The sequence below is a fragment of the Drosophila melanogaster genome, chromosome 2L (genome assembly GCF_000001215.4).
Source record: "Drosophila melanogaster chromosome 2L".
Taxonomy (NCBI): domain Eukaryota; kingdom Metazoa; phylum Arthropoda; class Insecta; order Diptera; family Drosophilidae; genus Drosophila; species Drosophila melanogaster.
Window position 1 is genome coordinate 19,363,910 of NT_033779.5, and position 17,020 is coordinate 19,380,929.

At 43.3% G+C, this 17,020-nt stretch overlaps 2 protein-coding genes across 4 annotated transcripts; both read left to right on the forward strand.

Moving 5' to 3' along the window:
* The first annotated feature begins 465 nt into the window (after positions 1 to 465).
* On the forward strand, positions 466 to 1,561 carry CG13086 (uncharacterized protein). 3 transcript variants are annotated; one of them, NM_001273639.1, is made up of 2 exons: positions 466 to 658; positions 1,065 to 1,561. In NM_001273639.1, the coding sequence occupies exons 1-2, from the start codon at positions 485 to 487 to the stop codon at positions 1,437 to 1,439; spliced, it is 549 nt and encodes a 182-aa protein (NP_001260568.1). In that variant the 5' UTR covers positions 466 to 484; the 3' UTR covers positions 1,440 to 1,561. The 3 variants fall into 3 exon arrangements, with proteins under 3 accessions (NP_001260568.1, NP_609956.1, NP_001260569.1); NM_136112.3 differs by having other exon boundaries at positions 1,065 to 1,488; NM_001273640.1 differs by having other exon boundaries at positions 466 to 613; positions 1,065 to 1,488.
* Positions 1,562 to 6,535: 4,974 nt separating this feature from the next.
* CG17349 (uncharacterized protein) lies at positions 6,536 to 8,802 on the forward strand. Its single transcript, NM_136113.3, has 4 exons — positions 6,536 to 6,821; positions 6,887 to 6,957; positions 7,017 to 7,396; positions 8,393 to 8,802. Exons 1-4 carry the CDS (start codon positions 6,735 to 6,737, stop codon positions 8,653 to 8,655), a joined length of 801 nt encoding a protein of 266 aa, NP_609957.2. The 5' UTR covers positions 6,536 to 6,734; the 3' UTR covers positions 8,656 to 8,802.
* The last annotated feature ends 8,218 nt before the right edge of the window (positions 8,803 to 17,020 follow it).

Sequence of the window (17,020 nt, forward strand, 5' to 3'; positions counted from 1 at the left end):
GCATGGCTAGAAAATACCTATAGACAATAAAAAAATAAATGATCCGCAAGATATGCATTTAAGAAATAAAATAAAATAATGATAATTTAAGAATAATTTCTTATAAGGATTTTTAGCATTTATTGTATAAATTCATGAAGTAGCCAGAACAGGAACCCAGAAAGGCCCAAAAATGTATGCAATACTAAGAAGAAAGAGTATTAAAGCTTGGAAGTTGATAATTAAAACGCAGAGAAGCATTCGTTTGCCACATTTTCGAAAAATTAACTAATGCAAATTTATGATTTTTGCAAATAAATTTTTTAAAAAAAGTGATTATTAATGTAGAGCTTATGTTTTGCGTGATCTTGAACTAGTTCAAAAAACGGCCTTATCAGCAAAAAAAAATTAAATCAAGCGCTTTATGATAACACCCCGCTTACACTGATAACGCATGGCGATAACGCCGACTGATGCCAACTGCCGGCAGTTTTATTTGAGCACAATGCCGAATCGCGCGACGCGGAAGAAATATCGCCGGATTCGACTCCACATTTTCCTGGCATTATCCCTATGGTTCCTGATCGAGGCTCATCCCGTCGAAGGAACACGGTGCAGGAATCCCTATGAGAGGGTACGGGAAAACTATTGCTACTTCGTTGCTGACGAGGAACCGCTGGTGAGAGAGACATAAAGAAGCCTCTACTTCCGAAGTCACGATTAACTTACTAGTGTAGCTTAAATTAAGTTGAGTTCTGCATGTAAGCAAGGGGAATTCGCTAATTGTATCCGCTGTTATCAGCGAGAAGAAGCCAACGAACATCAAACATATGTACTTATGGGTGTATAAATAAACGGACGATGACGCTCTTTGTCGAGTTTTGTTCGACCTAACCGACTTGAATATGCTCTGCACTAAGGTCAACAAATAAAAAAAAAACTCGTACTTAATATAAGTTTAGGTACACAGTAAACACCAAACAATTTTGATTTTAAAAGATATCTATCTATGTCTATCTATATATATATATCCTTAGATTATAAAATATAATTCTAGAGTAATAATATTTTTATCTTATCTACAGCACACATCGTTCCATAACTTTTGCTATCAGGACAAGCGCACCTCACGAGTTTGCCTGGATAGTGACGAGGAAATGCGCGTTCTGGCCCATCACCTGGCCAACTTGGGCTACCCGAACGGCACGCAGTTCTGGAGCGCCGGGCATCGATGGCCGGGTGATAACCGCTTCTACTGGAACTACTTTGGCAGAGCCCGACCGCTCAACTACTCCAACTGGGCGGTGGACGAGCCGACGCCCCAAATGGGCCGCAATTGCCTGATCCTCACTCTCCAGGGTGGAGAACTCATCATGAGCAGTGAGTCCTGCTACACCCGAGCGGTCGATATCTGCGAACAGACGCTGAACGGCACGGATTCCCGTCCCGTAATCCACTGATCGCCAGATATTTATGTATCTCAATATCTACTAAAGTACCTAGCAAAACAAAACCCAAATATTCGATTTCTATTATCTTTTTTTTTTTTAATGTGACTCTCAATAAATAATATTTTTCTTAAAGTATAAGCAAGAAAGAATTTATCTAAGATTTTCGGATGGATTGGATGCTCCGCGATAAACTAATTAAAAGAATGTTAGTCAGATTAAACCAATTTCTTGGCCACAAAGAAGAGCAATCCAGAGTTTGATAAGCAGGAACTTGTGATAGGCGTGAAAAAATGTGGCAGAAAAATAGCGTTTGTCTTCGAGCTTAAATATATGAGAAAATTAATATGAATTACCTTGGCTAGGCGCTTTTACGATTACTCAAAAGCATGTAAAGATAGATAGAACTTCTCACGTTATTTCATGTTCAAACTGATTAGTTTTACACCTGCTACACAAAGTTGCCGCGGGCACCCAACTTCTCTACTTACATACACTTATTTGCGCTGAGCAAGGGAATTTATGGCGTTGTCAAACAAGTACTTAATTTAATAATTCAACATTTTGCCAGGACCCTGTGCCCGCAGCCACTGGAGAGTCTGCAGTTTCTGGCATGTAATACAAATAAATTTCGACTAAACGCTTTTAAACAGTCACAGACAATGCGTCGTCGCGTCGTCTGGAGGCGTTGGGGGCGGGGCTGGTGTGGCTGGTGTGGCGAAAGGATGGGGCATCCCCAGACCGGAAGTGACGACAGCAGTGGCAAAATGGCAACATTCTGGCCGGAATGGCTGCGGCAATTAACTCAAATTGATAATGACAACGGAAAAGTTGTAGGCACCTGAGGTGTCGCGACTCGCTCGGAGTGTGGGCGATGCTATATTAGGGGGCGTGGCGGATCGGATCGGCGGTGACGTGATTTCATTTTGAGTGCATCCAAAACGGCGACACATTTCGACACGTCCTTTGACAACGCCCTTTGGCGTAATTAAAACGAAATAATTTTCGACAAGTTTGGTTTGCTTCGACTTGGCTTTTTTGCCTGCCCTTAACTTGGCTTACTCATCGAATCGAGGCACGTATATTGAGTCTGTCATATGGCTGGCAATCCTCGCGCTCCTTATCAGGAAGCTGAGCGTACACTAAAAGAAAAATGGACTTATATAACAAAGCTATCGAAGAGTATGCAGCAGAGTATTTCTAGTAACTGATCTTCTATCATTGCACACTTTTAAACAGATAGACCAAGACTTTATTTATTTGTCTTAAGCTTTTGCTTAATTAGCTTTTCTCAGTGTATTTCAACTCGCTCTAGCCGGTAACGTTCATGTTGGAATTTTTATTTAATTTGCTTCAGCTGTCGTGGGACTTCAGCTTCCTTCTCCTGGCTTATTGTTGTCCTCGGAGTTTTCTGCATTGTTTGAAATTAATTTCACTTGTCGTACATTGAACCAGAATCAGAGGGGCGGCCCAGGCCCCCGTTTTACCGCCTCCAGCAACGACGCCCATGTCAAACGATGTGTGCGTGTGCCATTGTCAATGCCGCTTTGGCACTGCATAAGTTAAAGGACATTTGTGGTGTGGTGGGGGGGGGGGGGGGTTGGTAGATGGCTAAACGGAGGAGCAGCAAAGTTGGCAAGCCAAACTCTGTTGAGGATGGGCTGTGGAAATGCTGGCTCGGATGCACTCCATTCGGCAATCGGTTGCCAAATCAACGCGCTAATCACGTTGGCAGCAGGCAGCAGTCAGCAATGCATTTTCCAGCTAACTGACGGACGGAGTGATGTCAACAGCTCGTCCCCGTATGTCCGAGTCCGAGTCCTCCTTTTTTTTCTTTTGGACCACCCTCGGGGTCTGCGAGTCCTGACTTCCGTTTTTTTTTTTTGCGCTTCCATCCAGGCGCCTTCTGGCCCAAACTGTAGGGCCAGCTGACAGCAACAGCTAACTTATGTGGCCGAGAACCAGAGTCAAATGCACTGCTATCGGCCATATCCCGGTCCCAGGATCCATCCGCGCTTCTTGTCATTAATCACTGACAATAATGAACTTCCGCCTTTTCCAGCATGCAGGGCGACTTTCCTCGATCTCCGCCAATGCACTGGGAAAAGATTTTGGCTTACTTGGCACAAACCTGATTACAGATTAGGAAAATGAACAAAAGTAGATTCTTCAAAGTAATGTGCATATCAACTCTACTTCGACAGAATTTGTTGACTAAATTCTACATTATACTTCTTCTGAACTTTTGGATTTTGGCAAGTGCATCGTTGTCATTAGCGCAATGTTGCAGAATTTATCGTGTGACTTATGAGAGATACGATGGGTCCCAGAGTCGGGGTCGAGCCCAGTTCGGTCTAGACTTGGAACTAACTGACCTCTCTAGTCGGTTCGCAGGCTTGTTTGTTTTTGTATCTCCATTTTCTTGTGATTTTTATCGCTTCGATTTACGACTCATAAAAATGTTAGAGTGCGGAGCGGACTTTTATCTGTCTGGATGGGTATGTGCTGGATCTAGTAAGCCATTCAGTCTCCCCACATCCAGGGATTCTCAGCCCCCGCCCGGCCCTTCGGTCATTCGGCCATTTAATGCTCGACTGCTCTTGTGACCGGGCCTGCAGTTTAGCAGTTAGATGTTCATATGGCCCTCCTCTCGAAGTTGTTGATTTTTATGGGATTTTGGCGATGCAGAAATTATTCTTGGACTGCCAGAAGCGCAGTTGAGCCAAATAAACACAGAGAAAGCCATTATAGGTCGGAATTTGAGCTCGAACTCTGAATGTGAGTAAAGTTCTTTTAGCGGAGCCACATCAAACGATAATCGACTGATTGAAATACATTATCTTTCACTCGTATCAAATACGTTGAATTTGCGAACTTAAATTGTACATAAAATGTTTACTTGTTTCACATTTTAGAGACTGTCATCTTTGGCCAAATCTTTTCATCTTAGCCCCCACATCGCCGATCGCCTTTAACTACAATCTACAATCGCCACTAGAGCGAGTTAGCAGCAATTTTCCTACCAATCTGAAGTACCGACATCCTGCATTTGACAGTTATTAGATTAACACCTAACGGCCAACGGGATGGAGCTCTTTATTCCTGACACCAGACAGACAACGGATACTCGATTACTCTCCCTGTCGTTCTGGCCAGGCGATGTTGCACGAAATTGGACAAACAATAAAGCGCTCAAAATGTATGCGAACATAAAATCTCGACCAGGCCGAAGCGAACCGGGCCGTAGGAGTACTGCACTGAGTGGGCCAAAACAAAAGGCCAAGCCCTGGCCCCGTTGGCCATGTCCATGTGATGGCGGAGTAGGGTAACTCTGAATACAGAACACAGGGCATACAGGCGATGTCAATTTCAGACAAACAAGCCAACGAAAGTAGATATATGTGAGCATATTGATATATGGCCAGGATATTGATATATATGTATATGGCTTATATGACATTCAAGATGGGCCCAGTCACTCCACACCACCACACTGCCGCCTGTCCATTTCGAGCAGCACATAAAAAGTGGGTTTGAGTGCCAGTTGAAAGCTGTCAGTGGCTGTTTAGATTTACGTGCCGCACTGCAGCCATGTCGGCTGAATGGACACCCATCCACCACCCACCAAAGTGCCACCCACCGCCAGGCAGAACTGCACTTTGTAACAATGCAAAAACAACCAGACAGGATACCCACACCCACTGCCCACTGCCCACTGCCCATTGCCCACTGTCATCGCTCTGACTTTTTGTTAATGAAAGTGTCAGCTAGACAAACGCACCCCAAACCCACGATGGCTCACCTCAGCTAACAACCCTTTTGAAAGCCACGGCCTTTTGTCCATTTTGTGGCCCATAGCTCGCCGGTGGGCAGTACCATCCATTTTGGCTCCAATAAATTATGATCCGGCTGATTTGCGCTGTGGCCATTGTGAAAGCTGGAGCTTCCAGTGCGAGTTGTCGTCTGCCAGCGGCGACTTTTGTTTCGATTTTCCATTGAAAATGCATAATTATTTAGCATTTGATATATTGCCTACTTTCTGGCTGATGAAATGAAATCAAACTGGTGGGGGGATACAACCAAGCACGGTTCAGTTAATAAATGTTTCTCACTTTAAGTGATTAGAAACAATCTTTTTACTGAGTTGGATCTGTATCTCCACATATGCACGTGCCACGCAATCTTCGCCAGCAATCTTAACTGAGATGCAGTAATAAGATAATCCGTTCTGTTTGCTGGCATCGCATTTTCCTGCAGAACTGCTTAGCAATTAGCGAGTAAGCGTCCTTGTGCCCGCCCCATAATCCAAAATGCCTCTAACTCAATTTACATGCCAGAAAGCGACAGGAGCTGAGCCCAGGAAAAGCCCAGCTGAAGTCAAGGAGTCAGAAGCCAGGAGATCCCAATCCGGACCGAGGTCCCCTCGACATTATTAAAACGGATAAATCGCGACGTGCAACGATGTGTTGGGCGAAAGTGAAAAGCTGTGCGTGGGTAATTAAAAACGGGAGCTGGAAAAGCCAGAGACGTAGCTGGAAAAGCGGAGTCGGATAAGGACAGTCGAGTAATTCGCATGTCGGATTTTAATTAATTCAGGCCAAGAGAAACAAGAAGCGCTCTGGAGATAGGTCGTCCTGGGGAATCTGTCTTTTTCCCCAACGTTTTAAGTAGGTTAATGCTGCAGGGGAGCAGATGAGGTGGTTGTGGCGGTTGTTTTTTTCGGTGGAAAAGCGGGAGGCTGGGGGCCTCCGGTAGACGCCTTAATTGGTGGGCGTCACAAAATATTTACCGTAACACTTACCGCTCAAAAAGCCAGGGGTCGGGAAATGGGAAATGGGAAAGATGATAAAGTGCGCAAATGTTTGCACTTTCCCTTTATGACTATTTAGAGACGCCAAACTCACTTTTAGGTGTGAAAAGGGCGGCGGCGGGGTGACGACAACCCCAAATTATTTGGATTCACGGATGGGGGCGAGTGTTGACGTCTTGATAAGAGCATGTTTATAAATATTTTCACATTATGCGTGGCATTTATTTGCATTTTATTTATTTCTTTTCATATGGGTTTGAGCATGCTGCACACATACTGTCAGTTCGCTGTCGAACTGAGTATATTTGCATCAGTTTTCATTGGCATTTATACCCAGTAGCCCATTCAAAAAACATCCGTGAATATTTTCTACACACCAAACTTAAAATCAAATCTTCCAGACTTGCTTATTACAGACTTTGAAACTGAGGCTCCGCCCGCATCTTGGTTTTTACATTTCTTTTTTTGGACATTAACTGATTTTAGTTCTACTAACAATGTGCACTAAGACAAACGAACGTGCCACTCGACTTCATGAACCTGGAAGGGTTTGCAGGGAGTTGTTGTACCTCAGGTCGAAGGTGGTAAGTATTAGAAGCAAAGTTATTATCATTTCTCAATGTTAATTTATTGAATTTGCCGTTTTTAGCCAGTACGTGAAGTTCCCGCCTTCACTTTTCAGGCACTGCAGCCTAATACTGTGGTGAAACCTCCTCCAAAGTGAGTTCCTCGAAGATCGCCGAGTTATCTTAATGAAATTTGAGCCTAACTCTCCCCAGGATCGACATTTTCAAGCGGAAGCCAGTGAAGGAGACCGTATTCAAGATCTACTTCAATCGCGGCGACATTCCGTGTGTGATGTCCGGCAGGAGCAGCAAACAGGATCCGACCAAGGAGCGTCCGGTGAAGTGGCACTGTGTGCCGGAGAATCTCGACTATTGCTACTATCTGCCCATCTTCGTGGACGGACTGGCGGACATGGACTACGACACCCGGTTGCTAGCGGTCAACGGAGCCATTGACCTCATCATGCGGTCCCCCAAAAAGGTGCTACCCGTGCTGCCCAAGCTCATTCTTCCTCTGAAACGGGCCTTCCAGACGCGCGACAAGCGGATCATCATCTCCGCCCTCCAAGTCATACAACTGATGGTCCGACTGGGTGAGTTTATTTAAGAATTAAACTTTCAGAACTATATATTTTAAGGTACTAGAAATGGAGAATTTTAGAATCCCATAATTTTACTGTATGATTTATTATCCATCTCACATGGAAAATAATTCTGTTAAGGGCAATCTACCGGGTTCATGTAATAATTATATGATCCTTGTAGCTCAATGCATTTCTCACTGTAAGATAGGCTATTTGTATCTTCAGGGCTAAAATTGACATATATAGCTCTATGTCCAGATGCCTCGTTTAATAAAGTCTTCATCAGATAGAATGTTATTAATGTCCACCCAATAGTTTCCAATCATCTGCAGTTTTGCCCTAATAGCACTCCACTCCTTTTTATTTTCAAGACACACCAGTCTACTTTGCATACTTTCACATTCCAGTCGAGCTCTCGATGTAATAGAATTTTTCACCAATTCTCTCGAAGTGGGTTAATGATCTATTACTTAAATCGAAGTCATTAAAACCCAACTGATTCTGGTTTTTTTCGATTTATATTGAGTGCCTGAAAGTGTTTTTAAAATACGCGGCATGTTGTCCAGATTTGATAGTTCATAATTATCCTCTTCGATTAATTCCGACATCGTTGTCAAGTCATCCCAATCAGTATTTTTGATCATCATTTCAGTTTCAATGGTAAATTACCAACGGATATATACTACCTGAAAAGGGTTTTAAGGCATTTCACAATATTTAGTATCAGACTTTCTTAGTTCTTCTTTCTTTCTTAGTCATTGAATCAAAAGCACAACAGCTATATACGATGTATATTCTCCTATGAATTAATTTATAATAAGCAGTCTTAATAGAAATGAACCATTTTATATCATGTGCTTGCTGCTAAAAAGTGTATACCACGAAAAATGGGTTGCGCAAACTCTGCTACTGCGAAAATTGATTAGTCAACTGACGTACTTACAATATTATTGAATAATTCACAACTATTATAAGTTACTCACTCAATTCTGATGCAATCCACAGGTCCCTGTGTGGGTCAGGCCCTGGTGCCCTTCTATCGCCAGTTGCTGGCCGTGTGCAATCTTTACAAGAACATCAACGTGAATCTGGGAGAGGGTATCGATCCCGATCGAAACTGCCGCATCGGCGACGTCATCGAGGACACCCTGAAGCTGCTGGAGTACTGCGGAGGCCCCAATGCCTTCATCAACATCAAGTACATGGTGCCCACCTACGAGAGCAGCGTCTTCCCCAAGTGCGAGGCGCCCGAGCCCCGGGAAGCCTAACATTTCCCATGGAAATGCCTAACTACCAGTTCGCTTTTCTTCGGCCTTCAGCCTTCAGTTACCAAGAATTTGCGAACGAGTTTTAACCGCCAAATCGAAGTTTGTGAACCTTCAAATCAGGGATGAGTAAAGCCAAAATTAATCATTAGTTTGTGAGTATAACTTGGAAAATTGAGGTGGTGGTCGTTTAAAATACTTAGACCATTGGTTCATAATTCTGTTTAGACTTACGAATCTGTGAATAATCATATTTGTTTCTGTTTCTTGCTGAATGTAACTATCTGTTAAAAACTGTTAGCAGTTTTTCTACCTCTACATGTTCTGAGTGCAAGTTAGTAAAATGCAAGTTGGTTTGCCTAAAACAAGTATTTTCATGATGTGAAAGAGGTATTCGAGTATGTCCCTAGTTCAATTGAGTTTGTACAAATACATCCCTGAAAACAGGAGACATGTTCCGAGTTCTGCCCCACACACTGAGTACCTAAGCCGTCATGTAAATATTTCCCCCTTAACTATATTTCCGTGTAGTACTATTTGCCTAAAGGAATACCCGTGTTCGCCTGCACTTACCCCGTACTTGGGGCAACAACCTACTAGCACCACCCCAACTACTGGAAAAGTGCCATCTGCTAGACAGTCAAGTGATAAATGCCTAATTAATTTTTAATTTTCGAAAACGCAGAACGGTGGCCGGGGAAGTATACTTTTTATGCCCACTGTTTCGGGCCAATAGAAGAAGTCGTGCCATAAATAAAAAGCTCATTACAATAAATCATAAAGTGAAAATTGTTCAATTTGCTCCGGCTCTTTTAATGGAATATCCGTGTAGCGAACGTCGAGTGTCTGGTTAGCAGCACTCGTCTAAGGATGCGTGTATTCGGAATGGGAAGGGAGCGGGGGAACCGCTCCTCCTGCCCACAATTTACTGTCCTGTCTGGGTCTGTCCTCCGCCGAATCCCCTTATCTCTGGCTTAAATCAGCCGAACACTTTTGACTTTTGAACGGTGTCCTGCAGACAGCCAGTTCCTGAAAATCGAAGGATGGGCACACTCTAAATTTAATTTACCTAAATTGCTTGGGGTGGATGTGGTTTTGGACTTCGGCCCTCGTCCCTCTCACTCCCACCCACTTGCCATTTCAAAATTGCTCATTGCGCTTTTCGGCGTAATTAAGGACGGCCCTCCAGAAAATTTCAAAAACAAATCTTGTTATCAACGGCCACCAACACGAAACAGTTGCTTCTGTTCGCTTTCTGACCAGCCCGTTGGTCACTCCACCTACACTCAGCGCATTTAACTGCCTTAATTCATCGGAATTGGACTACACTCTGCGAATAGGATGTGTCATTTTAAAGTTTTATTTGCTAATAAGAATGAAATATATATAATCATGTATTATGATTATTTCTTAATGGTTTTAATATATATTTCAAAGATTAGTGGTTCTATTTATTAATTGGCCTTTTTTTATTTCTGTGATAAAAGCAGCACAGATATTTTCGAAATAAAATAAAATTTTCCCAGTGCATCCTGCGATGGGATGTCGGTTTGAATGGACTCTGACCTGCTGACAGAGGGTCTGTGGCCCCCCTGCCCATCTCGTTGCCGGTGGCTGGTTGATTGTGGTGCGTAGATAAAAACCTGCCAAGTGTTGCAACTCAATTTGCCCCCCGAGCCAAGCCACACCCCATGTGGAAACCACCCCTCGATGGGTTGGTACCGCATCGTTCCAGCACACAAGTTCTTAATTCACTTTTTGGGTGGCGCGTGTTTTTTGGCCGCTTGATTCTATTTCTGAATTCTCCTTTTTCAATCTCCTGTTGACGGTAAATCAAACAGTCCCCCTGGGTGCAGCGCCACTTGACGACCCTCACGTTTGGCTAAATTGCATTTACTTGCTGCGCGCTTTCCATTTTATTGTGATGCTACCGGATTCAAAATTGTTAGTAAAACGTTTTGACATTTTATACGCACTTTTCGAAGCGTATTTTTTATTGCGTCTGAAGACTCTCCGAACTTGTCTCCGTAATGCCAAGGGATGATGGAATCAAGATAAAAAGGGTTCGCAACAGGGCGCCAAAAACTTTGATTTAGATGCTTAGTCCGCTTATAAGAATATAATCAAAATTGGGATATAATAAGATGTCTAGCATTTAAGGGAGGTCTTTATAAAGTCTATGGAATTATATTAAAAAAAGGATATACTAAACTCGATGAATTGTAGGTAACAGTTAAGTTGAAGCCTTTCTTATCCTAAAAAGTATATAATTTCCCTATGTCCGTATGAATGCACAGAAATCGAGTGGCGCAGCGCAAGTTCCTGTCAAAATGTTTGCCGCCTACATAATCTTTTATTTCGTTATTAAAATGTTGCTAATAGCAGCAATTACCTTCCCATTACCTGTAAAATTCTTACTAGTCAAGTAAACCCTCTTAATTCAAGGAAACCGGGTGTATCTTGCAATGTTAAGATAGTAGAGCGTTAAAATTTGTAAATTTATGCAAAATTCTTTAGGCCTTCCCACACCTACAGCCCACTCGCACCTTATCCAAATGTGATATTAATTTTTTGGTGAACTACCGAAATGGAGGAAACTCCATGATGAAGTCGATTTGCCCACTCCTTTGGCTTCGCCAATGCCCAGAAGGGCTTTTCCGTCACTCCCAAACTGGCGAACTGGGGAGCTTTCACATACAGGACTTCCCCATTAAGTCATGCCCATATCTACGGGTGTATGCTGTGGCCAGTGGGTTGGAAATTGCTTTAATACCCCGGAAATTGCACGAGAGTTGCATAAATTGACACGCAACGCCCCGTGGGCGCAATCCCATCCAATCCAATGTAATGAGTATTTCAGACATCGAAAGTACTGCCCCACTCTTCATCCAATTTTTTTTTGTGGACTGGGTTCGAGGCGACCAAGCCCATATTTAGTGCACACACATAACCGAAAGAAAAGCGCATTTCGAACGTGCTTCAAAATCAAAAATCAAAATTGAATCAAAACTATCAATAGATAGATTGCTAAAGACAAAGGACTAGAAGATAGTTATTGTCAACACACCTTTATATATTATTCTTCTCATAAGATTTAGTCCAATGCTTTCATACTTTTTAAAACACAAAGTACTCTGCAAATGTTATCATGGGCTAGAAGTAAGTTTGTAGGCTAGTGTATTTCAAAGATACTTCCCAAGTAATTGCATAATAGTTCTCATCAAGTGTTGGAAGTTCGTTTGCTTTTCGCGTTCCTTCTCATATTTTTGGGGCCTCACAATTTGTCCCTAGTCGCGTTTGTGCGATCGATGCTATTTGACCAGACACAAAGCGTAGTTGTGGACATTGGACCCCGTTCCCAATCCGTTTGTCCATTTGTGCAATCCGCACTTAGCCGGTCACGACCAGACATAAAGAGTGTAAAGAGTGTTAAGAGTCTGCCCCATCGGGCGCAGATGGTCGCATTTTCACGACCCACGTGCGTTTTTGAAAACTGCCCGGAAGCGAATCGAAATTATCACCAATTTGCAGTCATCGAAATCCAATTATGGGACGTGTGTGAGACCGGTTCCAGATCCGTTTGTAACCCAGGACCCAGGAGCAGTAGGTCCTCGAATCCTCCGCAGCCGAGTGTGCCATATGCTGGCTGCGAGATACCCAAAAGTGCATCGCGAATCGGAATAGAAATGGGTGCAGGGACACTAAGCAACAAAGAATTGGAAACACATCAGTCGGAAATTTTGAAATATTCATGGTCGTGATAGAACTAAAAACCACACTCATTTACTGTAATGGCATAATAGTAGTTACTCAAAGGACTCCTTTCATCCCAAATATTTCTGAATCAGGTAAGTCTCGGTCTCAACCTTGCAGAGCAGTGTAATCGGATTAGGCTGGCTGCAGTTTCCAGTTTCCTGGCCAACAACTGGAGGGAGCACAGAGAAAAAACATAATTTGCGAGAATTGTCACACGACACGGCTCGGGGGCACTTTGTAGTGACTTATTTGCAATTTGCGAAATGGAAGCGGGACCGAAAGAGGATGAAGGTCACTGGGAGTGGGTGGGGTTGAGCCCGGGCTGGCCAAGTGGAACTCGGCAGACGGCGCACTAAATCATGCATGTCAAGTCGAGTAGTTGTCCCGTTTGCAGCTCTATCGAGCTCATCATAATCGCCGCTGCGAATACGCATCATTATCGACTGCATTTTCCCCGGGGGCTAACCCCTCCCCCTGAATATAATACACCCTCATCCTACCCAGTTGTCGCTTAGTTCCGGCATGCGACAGATGCAACAGACGTGCAGACTTCCGGGGGTCGGAGGTCTGAGGGTTTTGTGGTGCGACCGCAAGAGGGTCTTAAAAAGGGCCACCCCAGCCCCGCCCCCTCCAGCGCTGTCACTGCTCATTGTCAGCTAAGTGTCGTGGGGGTTGGGGCTGCTGGTTGGGAGTTGGGAGTTGGGAGTTCGGGGGTGTCCTTGATGGTGGGAGGCTTGAGATGGGGTGGACGGTCAACAAGCCACAGGAGCAGGGCCAGCCCTTGACGCAGCGCCAAACATTTCCATTTTCAAGGGCCTTAAACCAACTTTTTTGCACTCAAGCAACCTGCCAGATTACGTGGATGTGGAAGGCAAGGTGGCCATAAAAAATCCTTGCATGCACAGTAGGTCACGATATAAATTTTTTATCTTTAAATTTAAAATAGCTCTCAAGTATGCTGTCCATTAAAACTAATTGTCTGCCGATTTAAAGAGCATTAAGGAATTCACATATGTAATTAATTGTTTTGTTCAATGGATGCAATGTCAAATTTAATTTTTCAATGCATTTTAAGACAGTTTTCTTCAATGTGCATTTAAATGGCCAGTGAACCACTGTGGTTGCCATCTACCCACAGAGCACCACCACATCAGCAAAATCAGGAGCAGCGATGGCGGTGCCGACACAACAAAGGACACACAGACGATAAGACGACAAGAACGGCAAAGCAGTCGGCATCCGCTGCAACTACACTGAGAGAAATTTAGCCATTATTAACAGCATCAATGAAATAATATACAGCATAGAAATCTATAAATTTGAATGAAATAGAAAATTTTAGGAATATTCTTATTGAATATTCAGCTCTATCAGTATTTTTCCGAGTGCATGGTAATATTTTGGGCCAGGGGATGGTGGATGCCGAGGAGAGGGTGGAAAATGATTTCCACTTGGAAGCGACCAAAGGCAGCCGACACCCGCCAACAATAAAAGCAAATTCAATGCGTTTTGTGATAATTTCGCACTACACGAGAAACGATAAACCCAAAAGCACACAGAGAACTCTATAGTCGAGCGGGGGGGGGGGGGGGGTTAAGGACCAAATGCTAGAGCCGTAAACGAGCGAATAATAAAAATTTTATATACAGCCAAAAGAGAAAAAATAATAATAATACTACGACGCGATGTAGAAATACATGGGTGTGAATAGTCAATGAGGGTCGGAAGTGCGGATGCGGATGCTGATGCGGATCGCTGGGATCGCGGGGGTGGAGAACTTTTGGGTGGGTGCTATTCCTGCAAGGTGTCGAATTGCCTCGCGGTGGAGTGGTGGTTATGATGGTGGTTCATTCCTCGAGTGGTTGCAAATCAAACGGCAACAATGCAATCAAAAATTTCCGTAATCGGGTGGGTGCAAATTTAGTTATTGTCCTGGCTAGCCGTGTCCTGAGTCCTGCGTCCTGGATCCGGAATCCCTTGGGACTGCTTTGGCCATAATTTAATTCGGCTGGCCCATTATTTCATTAGTTCAAGGATGGCCCCTCGAAAATGTGCAATTTATTCGGGCATTATTCCAGCAATATAAGATATGGAAAGAGAAATGCCTGGAATATTGTATAAACTGCAAATGGCAGCTAGACGCATAAATTAGCAAATTTCGATTTTGATTTTGCCAGTTTAATTGTTTGCAAACCATGCCCTTGTCCGTATCCCGGAACAATGGTAATAGTCTTTGGTTAGGCCAACATGTTGTATCTTTGTATCTGCATCTGTTAGATAGGTGTCCGCTCCGACTTCGGCCGGCCATTATACAAATATATTTTGTGTAATTAACATTTATGAACAAAGAGTCCACACTGGTCGAGTCATAGACAGACAAACTCCGTTCGAATACCCAGAAATTATCAATGTGAGTATATCAGAAATCCAATTTTCATTCAGCCAGCAGCCCGAAAGTATGCCTTTGTCCGAGTTTGGGTCTCCAGAACACCAAACCCACACACCAGCCAGATACAGATACTCGAGTGTAAAAGTTTTTCTGGTCTTGAAGGGCCGGCCCATAGAATTATGCAAGCAACTCGCCGAAACGCACTTGAACTTCTCCACCGTCCAGTGCAGCACAAATGCATAGAAACAATGAACATTAAGTTGATGTAAGCAAATGCAAAACTTTATGCAAATCGCCGGCCAACAACATTGGCCAAGAGGCTGTCAGTCAGCCGGTTCAAATATGGGGAACTGATTCTGGCCCGGATTAGAGCCACCGAGATGGAAGTACGCAAACACCAGCTTCAACAAGTCAGAGCGATGGAAAAACTAATACGTACGAAGATATGTAGTTACTTTTTGATAAGCTGCATTTAAGACTCTTTGAATAAAACTCAAATTATAATAATTATGTTAGTACAGTTAAAAAGTTTCCAGTTTGGCTTATAAAAAAGGAGGTATTGAATTGAATTATATTAAGATCGTATTATGAATCCTTCATTCTTCAAATCTATAATTACTTATAGGTCATTTATCATTTCGGATTTGCAGCTTGGTTCGAAAACAATATACTCCTGAAAGCCTCCAGATTGCTGACCACACTCATACCTTGCAATAAAAAGGTTGACAACGAAATCCATCTGTTTAATGGGTTCGGGCCAACCCGGTGACCAAGCCCAACCACTTTGGCTTGATATGAGCTGCCTTCCCCACGTGTCCACATATATGCCAGTCTAATCCACGAGATTACAAAAGACTTCCAGGGCAAAACTATTACGCTTGATAAATTCGAGATTAAAGTGCATTTGCAGACGGGTCAGGATCTTTGGGCCGGGCCACACGATTTATGGCCATACATTTGGAGGATTTCTTCAGTTTTCTTTGGCAGGATACTTTGGCCACATCCAGAGTCCTTTTAATTATCACACGTAATGACAGCGCCAAATGCAATTGCTAATTAATTGCTTTGGACCCACTATTGTACTGGGATGAAATTTATGGCTTATACATTTGTTTGGCCCGACATTATTATTCCGACATGTGCGGTTATGGGGAGATCTAGATCCATCTAATGCAATTTCCCCCTCTCCAGGAAGTGGTTGATGCGGGGGCGTTGCTTGACAAACGAGAAAATGCTTCATTAGTGCACCACCGAACGATGGGCTTAAGGGAGGAAAGCCCGTGCACATACCAATAGCGAAGAAAGTCCCCCAAAATAGTAATCGTATTTGCCCAATAGACCTGCGAATACAACATACAACGCCATTTATTCTCAAAGCCAACTTGAACTTGAGACGCGATGAACTTCGCATTCGGTTTTTCAAGCGGCTAATGACGATAATCGCTCGGTGGCTGTCAAAATTGCCGCAGAATATAATTGCCAGCTGCCCATAGAGTAGCGCTCGACGTCCCATGATTAACGATGAGAGCATTATGAAAAAGCCCAAAACACAAAACAAAACACAGAAGCGAGAACAAAAAACGCCAGCTGGATACAATGGAATCTCCAAGATACAGCGGAAACTACATCGAAACAATCACAAAAGATGCTAGCCAACCGATTAGCTTCAATTACTGGAAACGGGGTACGGGGTTTTGATCTACGCATAACGCTCAGATGCATCGCGCCCCACCCACGAATGCATTCGGAACAACTCACTTCGGCCAGTCGAGATCTTATCCGCGAAGCTCTAACAAGCCGTCAACAACAAAAGCACACTGCGAGAAAATATCCTTGAAACGGTATCATTTCTGTGTTTAGTTTATGTCAAGAAGCTCAACAATCCAAAATCCTTTTTGGTCAGAAATTCAAACCTTGTTGTTATGCCCAAAGTTAATTATACTCCCAATGGGATCTTCAAATATTAATCAATCAAAGTAATTATTTGTCAGCTTCTATTTTGTTATCATAGGAAGCCATTAAATCAATTAATTAGAAATTAGTTACGCATTTTTATTTCCCGTGCAGCAGCATCAGCGTTGTCTAAAACTTAAGTAGAGTTAAAAACAAAAGCGACTTTTTTGTGCTTTGCCAGCTTTGCCAGTTGATTTTAATGAATCTCCGTTGATATTTGAAATCAGCTTGCTTGTTTTGCCTCGCTTAGTTGTTTGTCGGCGGTTTTCA